This window comes from Lepidothrix coronata, unplaced genomic scaffold (assembly GCF_001604755.1).
Source record: "Lepidothrix coronata isolate B3197 unplaced genomic scaffold, Lepidothrix_coronata-1.0 Scaffold165, whole genome shotgun sequence".
NCBI lineage: Eukaryota > Metazoa > Chordata > Aves > Passeriformes > Pipridae > Lepidothrix > Lepidothrix coronata.
Window position 1 is genome coordinate 788834 of NW_016690345.1, and position 17552 is coordinate 806385.

The 17552-nt window shown below is 54.7% G+C and overlaps 1 protein-coding gene across 1 annotated transcript in view; it reads right to left on the reverse strand.

The window, feature by feature from the left end:
* COL18A1 (collagen type XVIII alpha 1 chain) overlaps positions 1 to 14343 on the reverse strand; it is a 38133-nt gene extending 23790 nt beyond the window's left edge. Inside the window, exons 1-2 of the mRNA XM_017829533.1 lie at positions 14318 to 14343; positions 13733 to 13800 (exon numbers count right to left, since the gene is read on the reverse strand). Of these exons, the coding sequence (XP_017685022.1) occupies positions 13733 to 13800; positions 14318 to 14328 (79 nt within the window). The 5' untranslated portion in view covers positions 14329 to 14343. The remainder of the gene's footprint in view (positions 1 to 13732; positions 13801 to 14317) is intronic.
* Positions 14344 to 17552: the final 3209 nt, after the last annotated feature.

Sequence of the window (17552 nt, forward strand, 5' to 3'; positions counted from 1 at the left end):
GGTGGAGAGGGGCCATCAATGTCCGGGCACAGCAGAATCCAAGGGAGGTCTTTAAAGGTGCAAGGAGGTCTTTAAAACACAAGGTGAGCTTGGGGTGACCTGTATCCCCCAGTGCCACCAGTGTCCCTCCCATCCTCCCTCCACAGGGGCCAAGGTCTCTGCTTCCCATCACTTGCCTGCCTCCGGGGCCCCCAGATGGAGATAAGGTTCTAAGGTTTGGGAGGTGAGGGAAGGAATGCGACCCCCCCCATCATCATCCTCCTCCACGTTAATAAATCACCTTGCAGACTAATTGCTCCTTGGAGGGGGGAAGACTCACCTCCTCACCCCCCACCAAGGTCCTGGCTCAGTCTGGGAGATACTCCTGAGAAGCCCCAAATTTCAATCACATTCCTGGCATTTTTGCCTCAGCATGAAGCCAAAGGGGCTCAGCAGCAGTGGCAGCGCCTGGTGACCACCCTCGGGGCAGGCATGGGAGTCTACACCAGTTAATGGAGGGGGGATCAGCTGCTGTCTCCATGAGGGACAGGCAGGACATCTCCATCCCCAGGCCTCCTGGGAATACAGGGAGACCAGTGCACTCAGCATCCTGGCTCACAGACAGATGCTGTGTGGCAGGACGAGGGGAGATAAGGGATAGGACAGAGGATTTATGATCCACGTCAATGCCATCCCTACCTGAAAATCAGAGAAGGACAAGGCACTCAGGTAGCATACATGTCCCTAGAGCTCAAACAAAGCCTTCCAAGCCAATGAGGCCCCTCAGCCTTGCTGATTCTCTTAACTGGATATTAAACCTCCAATGTCACAGAGCAACAGACACTGTCAGCAAGTAATCCCGCGCCAACTTTGAAGCCTGCACGACAAAAACTGGGAGTTGCCCATTCCCAGCTGTTTTCCAGGACTTCAGAACTGAAGAAAATACCAACACAGCTTAAAAAACCGAATTCACCAAAGTACAGAAGAGCTACCAAATGACAGCGTACCTCAAGCTACAACAGAGCGGTACAGCATCCATCCTGTGGAACAGCATCCGTCCTGCATCTGCCACCAGCCAGGGGTGCTGGGTGCCAGCTGGTCCATGCTGCTGCAGGAGGCAACTGCCACAGCTTGTGGATGCTTCACAGAGCCTCAACTTGGATTTACAGCAAGGGAAACCACTCAGCAGGTCATTAACCTCACCCTCAGCACAGCGTGCAGCAAACAAAATCCAAGCTAACATGGTTGCTGAGGGGCCAGGTGGTGAGAAAGGCTATTTTGTTAGGGAATGGACAGGAAAAGGGGGATCCGGGAGGGGGTTTTGGTTTTGGATTTCAGCTCGTCCAACCAGCCTGGGTCTTGTCAGTGCTGCCCTCCTGCAGCGCAGGCGACTTTGTTTAGCTTGGAGCCTCTGGAAGCCCCCGGCTGTGCTCGTAATAAGACTCCGTGTCTGCTCCATGGTCCTTCCACATCTTTGCACTCCTCAGACAATAGTTTGCCTGTGCTGCTGACTTTGGCAGCATTTCTAAAGTGTTGGCTCCTTCCAAAGTTTCCTCTGCAACAGGCAAACGAGTTTGGCCATCCTGCTTTGTCGTCACATCCCATTGCATCCCATCCCAGGGCTGTCTGTGGGGCACTGCGTTTCCCACCAGACCTTTTGATCCCCCAAACTGGGGATTCAAGGGGGTGAGATGCCCAGCAGGCCCTTTAGGGGTGGATGCTGGGGTCATTAGCAGCCTGGATGAGGGGCCACTTAAACAGAGAAAGCCTCACCCAGCCCTTGAACTCCCCAGCATGTCCCAGCATTAAAGGGAAAAATAAATCAGTTGAACACCTGGGAATTAAGATGAGCGATGACAACCTAATGTCAGCCAAGGCTGTAATCCCCCTCTCCCTATCATGTCTCCATGGACAGAGCAAGTATTTAAGCAGGAAAATTCAGATCTTTTGAGGAATTCCACGCACCACTGGAGATGGATACTAAACGGGTCAAACAGGTTGGTGATACTTTGCTGCTCCATGCAAGTGCTGGGGAAAGCCAACAGGACCTGGATGATGCCAGAAAACACATCATCCCTTTCCAACCAACAACCAGAGCCATCATTTGACCAAATTTTTCCCTTTTTTTACAAGTCACTTGGTCTTAAAGCAAAATACAACATCAGTAGATGTTGTATAGCTCTAATAGCTACAATAGCTCTAATATAAGCTCTAATATATAATAGCTCTAATATATAATATATAATATATATAATATATAATAGCTCTAATATAATATAAGAGCTCTAATAGCTCTAATGCACTGGAGTTCACCATCTAAAACAGAACAGATGTCAAGAACAATGAGGGGTGTAAATTGGGCTCCTGCTTGCATGAAGAAGGAGATTCCAGAACAGGTTTGCCCCCTCCTGAGGGAAGGGATGATGCCACAGTCAGGCACCATCCCAGGCATCAGCATCCCAAAGCAAAGCTGGCCAGCCCACAGGCACAATGCCACGGGCCAAGGACATGCATGTGGAACAGCATGCCACAGAGATGGATCCCCATAAGCTGTTTTCTGGGATGATAAGGGTTAAAAAAAAAAACCCAAACCACACAGAAAAGCCCAGCAGGAATGCCTGAAGGGGAGGATTAGAGAGAATAGGGCCATTTCTCAGCAAAGACTATGGCAACATAAATAGAAAAGTAACATTACGCTCAAGACAGGGGCCCTTTCCCTTTGCTCCTGCCCTACAATGCCACTATTGTTTTGCTGACAACTGGTAATTATCCCAAGCTGCACACACTGGTATTCCCACCCTTTAACCGGGAGGGATTTTGCTGCCGCCGACCCTCTGACACCAGCAAAAATTCACATACCAGAGGGTTCAAAGGGGGGGGCGGGCTGGAAAGGCTGGGTGAGCCTCACCCGGCATCATTCACAGGATCCCAGAGTGGTCGGGGTTGGAAGAGACCTCTGGGGATCATCAAATACAACATTCCCCCCCACTAAAGCAGGTTCACCTAGAGCAAGTTGCACAGGATCATGTCCAAGTGGGTTTTGAGTCTCTTCAGAGAGGGAGACCTTAGAGCCCCTTCCAGTGCCCAAAGTGGCTCCAAGAGAGCTGGAGAGGGACTTTGGACAAGGGCCTGCAGTGCCTGGACAAGGTGGAATGGTTTCCCACTGCCAGAGGGCAGGGTTAGACAGGATATTGGGAAGACGTTCTTCCCTGTGAGGGTGGTGAGGCCCTGGTACAGGTTGCTCAGAGAAGCTGTGGCTGCCCCATCCCTGGAAGTGTCCAAGGCCAGGTTGGACAGGGTTTGGAGCAACCTGGGCTACTGCAAAGTGTCCCTGCCTATGGCAGAGGGTGGAATGAGACAGGCTTTAAGGTGCCTTCCAACCCAAACCATTCTGTGATTCAACGATCTTGTGTGACTTGGGATGGTTTTGTTCCTGATGACCACAACTGGAGTTCAAGGTGCCCCAAAAAGCAGGGGGGTCTTTCCCCCCATCCCCAGTTAGGTGACACCCATCACCATCCCAGATGAAAAAATATTCACCTCTCAAATATCCAAGTCCAAGCAGTGAATCCTTTCTGGAAAAAGAAAATAAAAAATCCTAGAGGCAGGGTTTTCTTTCCTTCCTTAAAAGCTCTGGGGACCCTGAACCCCCAGGATGAAACCCTGCAGGCAGCTGCTGTCCTACTGCAAGAAGATGGGGAAGAGTCAAATCCATCATTTCTTATTTATGGGATAGAGGAGTCACAATCCCAACATTCCCTGCCTAACAGGAGGCCAGCCTGGTGCCAGCCCCAGCTCAGATAACATGATAAAAAACCCTGGAAATGCCTCAAGATGGATTAAAACATTCCCATGGTCAAAATGTAAATGCTTTTTTGCCTTTGCAGGCTGATGCATGACCCAGAAAGCCCAGAGAAATGGCAAAAAGTGCCGTTTTTTTTCCTGCCACAGGCTGCAGCAGCACAGCCAAGGTTAGAGCAAGGCAGAGGACACACACAGCTGACAAAGGACCCGGCTATGAGCACCACAAGTAGCTGCCCTGGGTGGGTTTTTTTTGTATTTTATTTTCTTCTGCATTTTAATTACATGATAGCAGAAGCTTCTTCCTAACGGGAAAGCTGGAAACCAGTTTTTCCTGCAGCAAAGCCAATTCCACAAATGCTAGCAGTGACCTGTGAAGATGAAAAAAAAAAAAGCCCCATAAATCAGCAGAGCAACATCTTCCCTTCCTTGCAGCGTCACCCGCCTATTTCACTGGGCTGGGATGTTATTTATTGTTGTTTTAAGCACCCAAGAGAAAAGAAAACGCTCCTAAAACCCCACTTAACCCATCCCAGCTGCAGGGAAAAAAAATCCCACATAGGCAGGAGCTATGCTACGGGACTGCGGGCAAGCTTCAGCCTGTCTCCACAGCTCCCAACTGGGATTTGAGGGAATGAAACCCCCCATTCTCCCAACCCCAGAGCCTCGCCAGCTCCTCGCCTAATTAAAGCATGTGGCCGCTTGCAGGGTGGAAAGCTGGAGCACCGAGGCTCCAGTGCCTGCAGAGTGAACCCTACCACTGGACCAGCACCATGCCTTGAAGGATGCTGGAGCCTGGATGAGCTTCTGGGGTTGTATTGGAAACCAGCCAGTTCCAGCTCCTCTCCATCAGAGAGGCAAAGTTTAAACCCAGATTTTGCTCTTCAAACCACTTTTGGTTTCTTTGCACCTCACATTTGGGGATATCAGAGCTCAGCAGGATGGGGGGAATAACAAGGATGGGACGAAAGTTTGCACGAATCGTGGGAGAAACGCTGGCTGGCCACTATGCAAGGAAAAGAGGGCAGGAGAAAGCCCGGAAAGGGGCCACTGGGAAAGCAGAGGAAAGGCTTAAAAAGATTAAAACAGGACAATGTTATCAGGCAGCTACCCCATGGCCCTGTGCCATGGATGCAGGGGGCTCCGACTGCCGGCTCCAGATGCACGGCACCCACTGAACAAACACCCATCAGATGTCTGAGTGCTGAACTCTGGCACCAGCTGCACCTCTGAACCCAGACACCGGCGGTGAAGCACCACCAGTAACACCTGGGAGCAAACTGGGGTCAATCAAGAGATTGAGCAGCAACTGTCAGACACAAAGATTAAATAGCAAAACAAAGGAAATGGGAAATATTTTTTGCTCCCGACCAAAGCAGACAGGTTTTCACTGGTGTTCCTGCCACTGCAGTTCGCCCTGAGGCCAGAGGGATGCCAGGGGTTAATAGCTATCCCTGCACAGTGATTGTGCCAGCGGGAGTGGTGGGATGTCTTGGGAGACCTGAGCATTGGGATGCAGGGGATGTTCTGGGAGACCCATTTTCACCATGAGAGTCAGATTTACAGTGATACAGGCTGTCCCAAGGTCCTGGTGTGGTCGTGGTGAAGCTGGTGCATCCAGGTGGGTTGGGCCTGGCCGTGGAGCACCCCACCCCAGTGTGATCCCCACACCAGGCCTGGAGTCCATCTTGGGGCAGAGATGCTTCACCACCAGCCCACCCATCCCTGGGATGGATGCAGACCAGGTAAAACATCCATCAGCCTGTTTTATCACCCATATCCTAAATTTCCCTGCCGCTGGACTGACGTTAACCACCAGGAGCTGCTGGCACAGCCTGGGGCAGGCGCAGGGAGCGGGACCAGGAGCCCGGCCCACCTCTCCCTGATGCCTGGCCATGCGGAGCGACACACATCCGGACCACCGGCCTGGGATGGAGCGGGATCCAGCCAATGTCCGCTTTACACCACAGCGTTAATCCTGTTGCTAGGACACCCACGGGCGAAGAAATACAACACTTGTCGGATTAGCGTCTAGACGAGCTGACCTTTCCCTCCGCTGGTGAGGTGGGACCGCACGAAAATCAGGCCCCCGTTGGCTAAAAGGAGGGGTTCTGTTTTCTGTTGTTGTTTTGGTGTTTGGTTTTTTTTCCCCAAGATGGGAGCCAAGGAGGGAGGGACATCACTGTCACTGAAAGAGTCATTTCACTACCTGCTGCCAGAGAGGGATGTGCAGGAGACCAACCTGGGGCTTGCAACCTGCTGCCAAGCCCGGGCTTTGCCCAGCAACTCGGCTGACAAAAGAGCCTTTCATGAGAGGGGGCGATGTCAACTCTGCAATTAGCAGGGGAAAAGAAAAAAGAGCCGAAAGAAGATTATTACCTCCAGCAGTTGCCTCTGGGGGCCCCTCTCCAATGGTTTCCTTAACTCTTTCAGCTGAGCCCAAGGAGAAGGTGGGAAAGGAGCCACCAACATCAGCAGTGGCTGGCTGGATCCAGGGTGGCACCTCAGCCTCGCAGGATGCCATGAGGAGGCCCATTCCCTTGGGTGTCCTGGGACCCAGAGGGAAGCAGGACCACCACCCTGTTGCATCCCAGCTGGGAGGGAACCATGATATCTCCATCCAGCCCAGCACCGTGAGAGTCCCGGCAGGATCATACGCTGACCTCAGCAACCACATCCTCGCTCAAGCCATCGTGACAGAGAGCCCAGCCCAGCTCAGCCCAGCCCCCTGGGTCTCACACAGGATGGGGGGATGCCAGGACTCCCCCACACCCTCCACCTTCATGGCCTGACATCTCCACCTCCCCACCAAAAAGATGCAATCACTTGTTAAAATAAAAACCCACATGCTTTTATCAGATGGTGTCCTGGTTACCCCTCCAGGCATCCTGTCCCCCAAGGAAATGCAGGAAAAGGTCACCTGAGTGAGAGCGGCTCGCCCTGACGGTGCCACTATCCCCTATCCCAAGTCATCCCTGCAAAAAGCAATCTGGAGAGCAAATCCCTGACCTGGCCTCCAGCCTCCAGAGCCTTTGATATGCAAGAGACCAGCCTGAGCACAGGGTGGAAACACATAGGGACAGCTCACCTGTCTGCCAGGAGATGCTCTGTGAGCACTGCTTTCCAGGTTTCCAGGTGAAGTGGCACTGAGGTACCTGTTCCTGAGGAGCCAGACAAGGTTTCCCCACATCCCAAAGATGCCCCTGAGGGCTGGAGCACTGTGCTTCTCTCCGTGCAGAGATTTAACAGCAAGCTCCAGGTACAGAGGTCCCCCGAGCAGCTGCAGAAGTAACAACTGGTTAATCGAATCCTGCATGAAGTCTGAGCTGTCTGGTCCAGTGGAAGGTGTCCTTCCCATGATAGGGGGTTGGAATGAGATGAGCTTTGAGGTCCCTTCCAACTCAAACAATTTTATGAATCCACAGTAAAAGCCAAAAATCACATGCGTGTTGCTGCCACACGCCTCTCTCCATCCACAATGCCAGTGGCTTGGACTTTCTCCCACTGCCCGATATTCACGGGGATTTAACTGAAATCATTGCAGGTTTCTTCTCCACCACCTCCCACCCATCAGAGCGCCCCTGAGTCCCAGCTCTCAGCAGGACAGGGCACATCAAACCCTTCTACTGTCTGGGGAGATGCCAGCACCAGCAGGAGGGTACCACAAGGAGTTCTAGAACTCTGTGTCCCCCACAGGTCCTGGGTCTGGGCAAGCCCATTCCCTTGAAGGGACAGTAACTATTGCCACCCTATCCTGGGAATGGTTTTAGGAGTGGGGCAGAGGTCCTAGGGTGTTTCCCCAGGAGGGAGCAGGGAGACGACCCCATGCTGGGGTTTGGCGAGGACCCTCGGGAGTGATGGCCTCCCCCAGACCAGGCTAACCGAGAGTGTTCATCACCAAGTGAGTCCAGGATCTCTATCCACACCCAGCAGGAGCTGAGAGTTCCCCAGGATAGGGGTCCTGGCCCCTCTGGAAAGCATTTTGGGACCACAGGGGAAGGACTAAGCTGCAAAGGTGCCTTCCTACCATGCCACAAGGGAGCACCGCCAGCTTATCTGGGGTTATCAAAAAGGTGCTGTTTATCCAAAAGTCAACAATCTCCAACTCAATTAAGTTACAGACTAACAAAGTGGGTGGGAAAGAATAAATTTGTTTGATTATAGTGTTTCCCAGAGGGAAGGCAGGTGGCTAACTTAGGAATTATAAACTCAGAGATAGCTTCAAGAGCCATTGGGCTGTCGGAGATTTATGCCAGTGGGAAGAGCATGGATGATGATGCTGGATTCCAGTGCCCTGGCTCCTATTCCCACCCCAGGCTGTTCGAGTAGCCTCCCACAACCTGGGGACAGGGTCAGAGGAACAGCCAGATCTTCCAGTCCCTGGGGAGGAGGAAACCAGCAGATTGAGTTTGGGAATAAAATAAAAGTACAATAAAATCCATTAATGACCAATTTCCATCTTAGAAAAGGCGATGCCAAAAAAAAGCAATAAAAATTCCAAAAAGCAACCTTTTTAAGTGGAAACTAGCAGAAACGGGATGTTCCGGACCAGATGTTGCTTGCTGAGAAAGCCCCCAGCGCAGGGAATGCTCCTGCCAAACAGCACTGCCGGCCAAAGCCAGGAGCACAGCAAGTCTCTGGAGCCTTGTCCTTGGAGCAGGCCCATCCAACAGCCCTGTGGGGTGCTGGTATCCTGCTCCTCTCCCAGCACTTTTTTAGGATGTTCCCACCTTTGAGTTGATGGGAACCACTCCTTCACCCCCGACGGGTTTATTAACCACACTCATACTTCAAGGACTCCAAATCCATATTAAGGCAATGCCGGAGCCCTCATTAGCTGTACACATTTCCAAACCATTTTCTAACCCCGTTCAGCTCCTTGTGTTTCAATTATATATTTGGCAACAAGCTCTCCAGATTAATCAAGTTTGATACTAAAAGCCAAAAAGCCACACACGTGCTGCTACCACATTCCTTTCTCCATCCACGAAGTTGGGGACTTGCTCCCACTCCCCAATATTTTGTACCAGCTGAAATAACTGCAAGTTTCTTCTGCACCACCTTCCTCCCATGAGTGTCTCCCCTGAGCCCCAGCTCTCAGCAGGTCAGGGCAGATCCTCCCGAGGGCGGCAGCAGCAGCACTCCTCCACACACATCAGTACCCAAGGGATGAGGAATGTGGCTGGAGGACAGGAAAGTCAGTGAGGGCATCCCACAGCTAGCAGAGAAGAGTCCAACCAAGGGATGGGGTGAGGTGGAGCCCATCTGTTGCAGAAGATCACAGACTGGTTTGGGCTGAAAAGGGACCTTAAAACCCATCTCATTCCACCCCCTGCCATGGTAGGGACACCTTCCACTAGCCCAGGTTGCTCCAAGTCCCATCCAACCTGGCTTTGGACACTTCCAGGGACGAAGCAGTCACAGCTTCTCTGGGCAACCTGTGCCAGTGTCACATCAACCCCAGAAAGAAGAATTTCTTCCTCATATATGCTGCCTCCAGGCTGCACACGCAGTCAGAGAAATGCACGGGACACTCTTGGAAAGGATTCCTCTCCAATGCTTTCCCAAATGTCATCAGATACACCAGAAGATCATTAAAATGTTTTATTAATCCCATACCTCTGGGCTGCTGATATACATCGATACTTAATCCCAGATGTCTCCTTCAGTGCTTTGAACTCTCCACTGAAACGCCAGAATTAATTCTTTTCCTGGTAAACTATCACACTTTGGAAGAGACACAGCGCACTTGCTGGGATTGTTATTCCAGGGCTTAGAGCATCATCTCTAACAGTCACCATGGCCCAGAGCAGTGCAGGAGAGAAGCTGGTGTCTCTGTCACAGAATGGTTCAAGTTGGAAGGCACCTTAAACCTCATTGTGTTCCACTCCCCTGCCACGGTCAAGGACACCTTCCACTATCCCAGGTTGCTCCAAACCCCATCCAACCTGGCCTTGCACACTTCTAGGGATGGGGCAGTCACAGCTTCTCTGGGCAACCTATGCCAGGGCCTCACCACACTCACAGGGAAGAATTCCTTCCTAATATCCCATCTAACCCTCCTCCCTTCAGTGTGAAGCTATTCTCCCTTGTCCTGTCACTCTAGGCCCATGCAAAATGTCCCTCTCCCTCCTTTTTATAAGAGGATGCAGCCTTGGCTCAGTCCTCACCCCCCGCTCCACATGCTCCTGCCTCCTTAAAAAGAAGCAGTGACATCCCCCCACTAGAGCAGAGCCTGTTTCCCAGCAGCACATTTATCTGGTCAGGGATTTTTTAAGCCATGCGATGACGTCCGAAGCAAGATTGCAAAATGTTTTCTCCAAGGGCCTGGATTTGCTATTTAACAGCACCCAAATTGTGTCGCCATAAACACTGGAAGAAGAGGTTAGTCCAGCTACAGGCCAAAATAAATAGGAAGCAATGTCATCAAGAGTCTGCTATTCAGAGCCAAAAAAACCCACTTCTCCAGAATCTGGGAGTGTATGGGCAGGATTTTCCACTGGCCACAGGGAAAAGCAGCTCAGCTCTCCATCCCTTTACGGACATGCACCTGTGAGGAGGGAGGTCCCAGGCACTCACAGACACACAGGGCCAGAAGACACGACATGGAAATCTAAAATCAAGTCAGAGCTCTGGGAGAATGGAGGTTGTGGATGGACCAGTCCAGGTACAGAGCTGGAAAAATACTGGGAAAATTAGGATTAGGACATGAAAAGGTTGCGTGCACCAAGGCAAGCAAACTCCTGTCTGGGAGGGCAGCCACTCTGCAGGAATACTTAGTCTCTTTTTAAACCCAGTTTCCAGCCCAAAAGTGCCATCCAAGCAGTGCCACTTCATTTCTGTTGCCACCTCCTCAGGACAGGCAGGAGGGATGGGAGCCACCTGCCAGAAAATGATGGACTGGGAGCCCAGAGGTGCTGCAGGATCATGTCCACAGCTTTGGCTCCTTCCAGCTGCTGGAAGCTCAGGGCAGCTCCCCCTCCCCAGCAGCTCCCACAGCACAGAGCTTCGGCGGAGATAAGGCTTTGCAAACATAAGTCCTGCCAGCTGATAAGGAGATGAAGAGCCTGCGGAGCTTCTGGAGCACAGCATCCTCCTCGGAGCATGGCATCCTCCGCAGTTCCTCCAGCCCATCCTGGGAGTCTCGGCAATCAAACGATGCTGTCAGACCTGAGAGGTGCCAACCATTCCCAAACCAAACCTGTGATGCCAAGTGCTGCCTGTAGCCATTTTCCACAGCCCTTCCCCTAGTCTTTCAAAGGGATTCCTAAAATAACCAGTTAGGAAAGCTCTGATCCACCTGTCAAAACACCCCAGGGACCAATGGCAGAGCCCTTGTGTCCCAGGCTGTAAATCGCTGAAGGCACATGTTTGTGAGGAATCCCAGCCATCAGGACCCAGGACCCACAACCAATTGGAGATGAAAATAAAATCAGGAATGAGTCTCTCCACTGGCAGCAAGTGGCTTCAGCACCTGCTGTCTATAACAGAGGGAGGAGGCACTTTGAATTCCCAGGTGCTGCCTTGCTTCTTCAGCAGCAGCAGCAGAGCTGGATGTACTTGCTCATCCCAGCCCCAAACTGGTGCACAGAAAGTCGGTGCAAGAGAAGATCATAGAATCATTACTCTTGGAAAAGACCCACAAGATCACTGAATCCAACCATTAACCCAGCACAGCCAGTTGCACCACTAAACCATATCAACGAGAGCCACATCTACACATTTTCTGAACGCTTCCAGGAATTGTTATTCCATCACTTCCCTGGGCAGCCTGTTCCAATGCTTGGCCACCTCCATCACCAGACTGGGGAGGCCTGGCCAGCTTTGTAAACCCCCACTGTTGGGGATCCCTCATCTCCAGGGCCCTGGCATTGGATTGCCCCGCTTGGGAATGGGGTTTCCCCCAGTGTCTGACCCAGCCTATGCACGAGGGACACCCACAGCAGACAGACTCTGTGATTTCTCCCACCTTCTCCAGACTGGACCCATGGCAGCATCCCTGCAGCATCCTCATGGCTACATGCCCTTCCTGAGGAATCCCAGAGATCCACTGATAAGAGGCAAACCCAGCCTGGAGCAGCTAAGCCCCCAAATTTGAAAGGCAGGGAGATAAACAGAAAGCTTATCTCCATGCCAGGAAGCCCTTAGGAGCAAACATTCCCCAGGAGCCATCACAAAGGCAGGCTGGAAGAACAGGCCCTGCAGTCCTTGGACATTGAACCAAGGGAAGGGGAAAAAAAAAAAAAGAAAAGAAAGGAAAAAAGCCACACCAACCCGCTGAATTCCTCTAAAACTCGATCCACAGCCTGCCTCTGGAAGACAGCCAAGTCAGCTGGGTGAAACGGGCACCTCCCTGCCAGCGGTGACCGGCGCCGGCCACACTCCCCCTCACTCCCCCCCCCTGCTCAAATGCCATGTGAAACCTCCTGAGGTCCCCCAGCGTGGCTGCTCAAAGGTGGGGGGATGCACCTTCAGCTCAGCAAAGGGTCCTGACCAGCCCTGAGCGCCCAAGGGAGCAAGGATGCTGATGGAGAAGAGGTGGGAAGGGCAAGGATAACTCTGGGTAACCGCTATTAAAAACCAGCTCCTGGCCCTCCAGCTCAGCTCAGCCGCACTGGACAGTCTCCAGGGACCTAAAATAGCCAATTCAGGATTTCACATGGGAACAATGTTCCCATCTCTGCAGATCTCCAAGGGGAGCTTTGTTCCCGTGGTTCCCGGGGAGGCAATCCATGCCACCAAAAGCAGCATCATAAATCTAGCCTGGGGCACTTGGAGAGCTTCCCCCAGTATTCCCGGACATGCTCTGGCAGTGCTGGGCATCCTCGTTGCCCCAGACAGCCTCTTTCCCTCCACAACATGACCCAGCTGCCCACGGAGCAGTGCCAGATCTGTTCTTAGAAGACACAAACCCTTGGTCCAGTAAATAATCCACTGACTTCACGGCCGACTTCCAGCTCGCCTCCACCTGGGGACACCACTAACCAACACACTGTGCCAGCCTGTGGTGACACAAAGGGACACAAGTGATGCCTCTTAACACAATGGCACAAGCCAAAGACAACCAGACCATTACCCTGGAGAAAACCCACTCTCTCCCGCTTTTTGGATTGCTTGCAGCTCAGCTGCTTTGGCAAGCGGGGTTCCTGGGATACAAGTGGGGCAGCTCCTTGTTTCAGCCATGGTTGCTCCCGTCTCCGGGCACTGGGCACTCATCCAGACACCGGCTGCGAGGAGAGGAGGGCTTTCATCCCGCCTGGCAGCCGGGAGGAAGCTTCCCTGGCAGGGAGGTAAAGTTCACCAGAAAAACAGGCAGTGGGAGAACCGGCTCGTGTGCCTTGTGGGGAAAGAAGGGCTGGAAAGCTGAGTCAGCACTGAATTCCCCTCTCCCGAGGCACCAGCAGCTTGCGAGGTGGGATGTTTCATGGTTTCAGGGAGCCCCGAAGGGAGGGAAAGCCCGGAATGGTACGAGAGGTGTTGCATCCCCAGGGCACACACTCGCGGCTTCCGGCCACTCACAGCACTTTCAAGGACAGGCAGCCACAAGGAGGACTTGTGGAGAAACCGCTAACACATGGAGCACGGCCACTTTGGGGCAACGCCATCTCCTCTATCTCACAGCCAGCATGGACCAGATAAATTACTCTCATTCCAGGGAACTGCAGCCAGGGATTTCCCCCAGCATCCTTCGCCGCTGATGGGATGGGGCACACGGAATCCCCACGTTCAGCAACCACGAGGCCGTTGAAGGGGTGCGTGCAGGGATCATTCCCAGCGTTGGGAACCAGGACTGAGCGCAGCATTTGGCCCGAGGGGAGACTCCACTCCCCATTCCTGCTGAGGAGCGCATCCCAGGGGATAGGGGCTTCAGGACAGCGAGGGGCCGTGGGACCCCGGGCATAACGACAGGGACCCCCCTCCCCAGCATCCCGCAGCATCCCGCGCACGTTACCCGGCTCCTGGGAAGTGGCGGGGACCAGCAGGACAAAGAGCCCGAGCAGCAGCCGCGGCGGGGGGCACCTGCGGGGAGGGAAGGGGAGAGAGAGGTTACCCACGCTCCCGCCGAATCCGGGGCGCCCCCCGACTTGCAGCAACACCCTGGGGTCCCCCCACGGTTACACCGGGGACCCCAAGGCCCAGAGGCTGCAGGGTCCTGCCCCCCTCCTCTCCCGGGGCACCGGGGTTCCCGCGCTGCCGGCGCCCCCCACCCCGGCGGCTCCAGGGTCCTGGTGCCCACCTTCCCCGGTGTCCCGACGGTACCGACCCCTCTGGCGTCTCCTCACGGTTACACCGAGGACCCCCCGCCCCGGCGGCTCCAAGGTCCTGGTGCCCCCCCTCCACGGCGGCTCCGGGGTTCCCGCACTACCTGTGCCCCGCCCCGCGGCTCCAGGATCCCAGTGTCTCCCAGACCCGGCGCCTCCAGGGTCCCAGTGTCCCCCTGCCCCCGTGCCTCCAGGGTCCTGGTGCCCCCCCTGCCTATCCCCGACGGCTGCAGGGTCCCGGTGCCCCCCGCGCAGTCCCCGGCCCCGCGGCTCACCCTGGGCGCATGGTGCCCGCTCGGTGCCGGCAGCGCGGCTCGGCTCCGCTCCGCTCGACGCGCCGGGACTCGGCACGGCCCGGGGGGCGGGGAGGGAGGGGAGGGGCGGGAGGGGCGGCCCGCCCCGGGCGAGTGAGCCGGGGCCGGGGCTCAACCCGCCCCCAGCCCCCGATCGCGAGGTTTGAACGGTCTCTGGTCTCCTGCAGCAGGGAGGGGGTGGGGGACACCCCCCGGGGATGGGTGTGCTGGAGGGGCACAGCTCGGCTCCCCGAGGAGCATCCCTCCCCAGGAGCATCCCTCCCTGCGGAGCATCCCGCCCCTCCCCAGGGCGCCGGGGAGCACCCTCACCCCCAAAGGGCACCCGCCGCCCGCAGGACCTGCCCTGGCACCTCCTGCTTCAGCAAGCCCGTGGGTTTCGGCTCGCAGGCCAGGTCTGGTCTTGAAAGAGGGAGTGAATCAGCGAGCTGAGCTCACTCCCTCGCCAAGCACCTATGCGAGCCCTTGGGGCACAGAGCAGGGCTGGGTGATCCCAGCATGGCACCCCGTGTCCTCCCTTCCCTGCTCTTCACTCCCCCCCACTGTGAATGAGGGGCTTGGGAGCTACACGATCCTCCATCCTTCGTCATGCGGTGAACCAAGCCCAGTCTGGCAGGTTGAGGAGTCTAGGGAGCCCTGGGCACTCTCCCGGGTCAGCCCTTGCTGGGGGCTGCAATGCCAGACCCAGGGTGGCAATGCACCTCACCTTGCCTTTCTTGTGCTAGGAAAGGAGTTAAAGCTCGGGCTGCTGCCCACTTTAATCTCCTCCCCTTACCTCAGCTTTCATCTCCTTCCAGCCCCAGCCCCAGGATTATCCCAGCAGGATAATCCCCACAAAACCTGCTGCCACACCTTCCTTTGTCTTCCGCAGCATTTTAGTGCCCCGCGGCAGCAAAAACTTTCTGAAATCTAAGCCCTGGAAACTTCCAGGGGATCTAGAAGTGATTCACTAATGATGGCAGAGGAGTGTTTAGTCTAAGCCAGGGTTTGGATCTAGCAGGATAAACCATGACATCCAGCTGCTCAGCTCTGCGCTCACAAGAGGTGCACGCTATCCGAATTTTGGCTATAAATCTTTTAACAGGGCTTTGCACCACAGAGCCAAAGGCACTCTCTCGGCACGACCCCAGGCTGGGGACAATGAATAGACACCGAAGCTGCCTCTTGTTTGGCTGCAGAATGATTTCACATGGTCGAGACTGTTAAATTTTATGCTTTCCCAGCTGGACGCTGAGTGATTTACCATCCCCTTTCTTCTCCCGCAGCTGGATTCCTTCCCTCCAGGTAGGTGTTGGAGTACCTGAGCTGCACAAAAGGCAACAAGGCAACACGTGGCAGCCCTGAGTCACTGGGCTGCCGTTCTGCGCAGGGTTTTTGGAGGGGTGAATGTGCTGCAGGGCCTGGAGAGCATGGAGCAAGGGGGAGGAGGATCCTGGGGCAAGGATGGTACTTGGAAAAAAAATCTCCTTGAAAATGGAAAATGATCCTGCCTGATAGCAGAGGTCTTGTCCTTTAATGGGCTGGATAAATGCTCCATTGGGGTGGGAGAGCCTGTGGGCAGCTGTGGGAAGGCTGCTGTAGGCATTGCTTTAACTCCCTGCTTTAACAGGGAGATTCTGGCCCTTCCTAAAATTATCAGCACTGCCAGGGCCAGGAGGTGCGAACCTGCTCAGGGCTACACTGACTGCCTGGCCAGACCTTCCCACACACCGAGCACAGCGATGTTATCGCTGGGTGCAGGTGAATGTGGAGCTGTATTACATCCCAAACTTCCTCCTTGCTGCACCTCTGGACTCTCCCCAGCCTGGCCGAGCTCTCCTGGCTCCTTCTGTGCTCGTTCACTGGGACAGGTTCAAGCATATCACCTTTTGCCACCTTTCTATCTCCCCTGTGCCTGTGCACAGGTCTCAGCCCCGGTGCTGTCCCCACTGCTGTGGGCTGTGGACTCCCCAGCAGACCTCCATGCAAAGCCTGGATGACACCAGGGCAGTTTCCCATCATAAAATTTCCTCCTGCTGCGCTTTAAAGTCCGAGAGCCACGAACGACAGATAATGAGGCTCATCTTTTCCCAAGGAAACAAACACTGCCCACTGTGAGGGGGGGGACACATGCTGCCAGGGAGGCAGCTCTTTCGAAAGCCAACCAAATGGAAACCAGCAGTGCTCTGATGGTGGCTCAGCAGCTCACAGCCCAGAATTCCCAAGCCCCAGCCAAAAAGGCCCTCCTACTCCGCAGGCTTCCAGTAAAGCTTTGGCATTTTTCATCTCTGCAGGGCTCCTCCAATGTCCTGCTGTCTCCCCACCCCTGTGCCTGGCTCCCACCTGCATCCCGTGGCCGGTGGTCCCAATGCTGCTGGGTGGCCCTGGGCAGGGACACCCTGGTGTGGGGACAGAGGGGCTGCCCCAGCTCCCAGCACAGCCCTTGCCAGTTCAGCGGCTGGGACAGCACGGCCGCCAAAAATGTCACCCTGGCAACCCTGTGGGACACTGGCCTGTTTTTCCCTCCTTTGGGAAGAGGGGAGGGGTTGGAAACTGTCTGCTGTGGTCCAAGTGCGTCCCTGGCAGTGGCAATAGGGCTGGCACTCATGGCCAGTGTCCATGTCCCTCTCCTGAAATGGCTTTGGCACGGTGACTGACTCTACACCGGGAAGGGCAGCGTGTCCCCAGACTGCTGGGTGGCCCAAGGAGCTGTGACCCGTGTGCCATGGGAGCCATGGAAGTGCCAGCGAGTACCATGAGCTGTCACCATTGCCAAAAAAACATGGCTTATGCACGGTTGCCTTGAGATGCTCTGGCGACCTGCTCAGTCCCGCTGCTAGCATGCAGAGTGAGGAGGCTGGGGAGCAGTGGGAGACGTAGGAATTGGGTCAGGGGGGCAATGAAGGCAAGAAGGCAGAGGATAATATTTGGCAAGTGTCCCTGCAGAGCAACAAAGGCTGAAGCATGCAGACAGAGCAGAAAACCACTGACAGGCAGGGCTGTCCCATCTGTGCCAGTCCCCAGGCGGAGTCCCATGGCTGGTCCTGCCACTTCGATGTGCCATTTGTCCCTGTGAAAGCCACTAACTTCCAGCTGCAGCCCCCGGGGTGTGAGCACTCAGGAACATTGGGACCAGCTGCTTTTGCATCTCCCTGCCACATCTGTTGCTCTGGCTCAGAAGTCTGCTGATGGCCCAGTATTGCAGTGGAGGAGCTGGTCC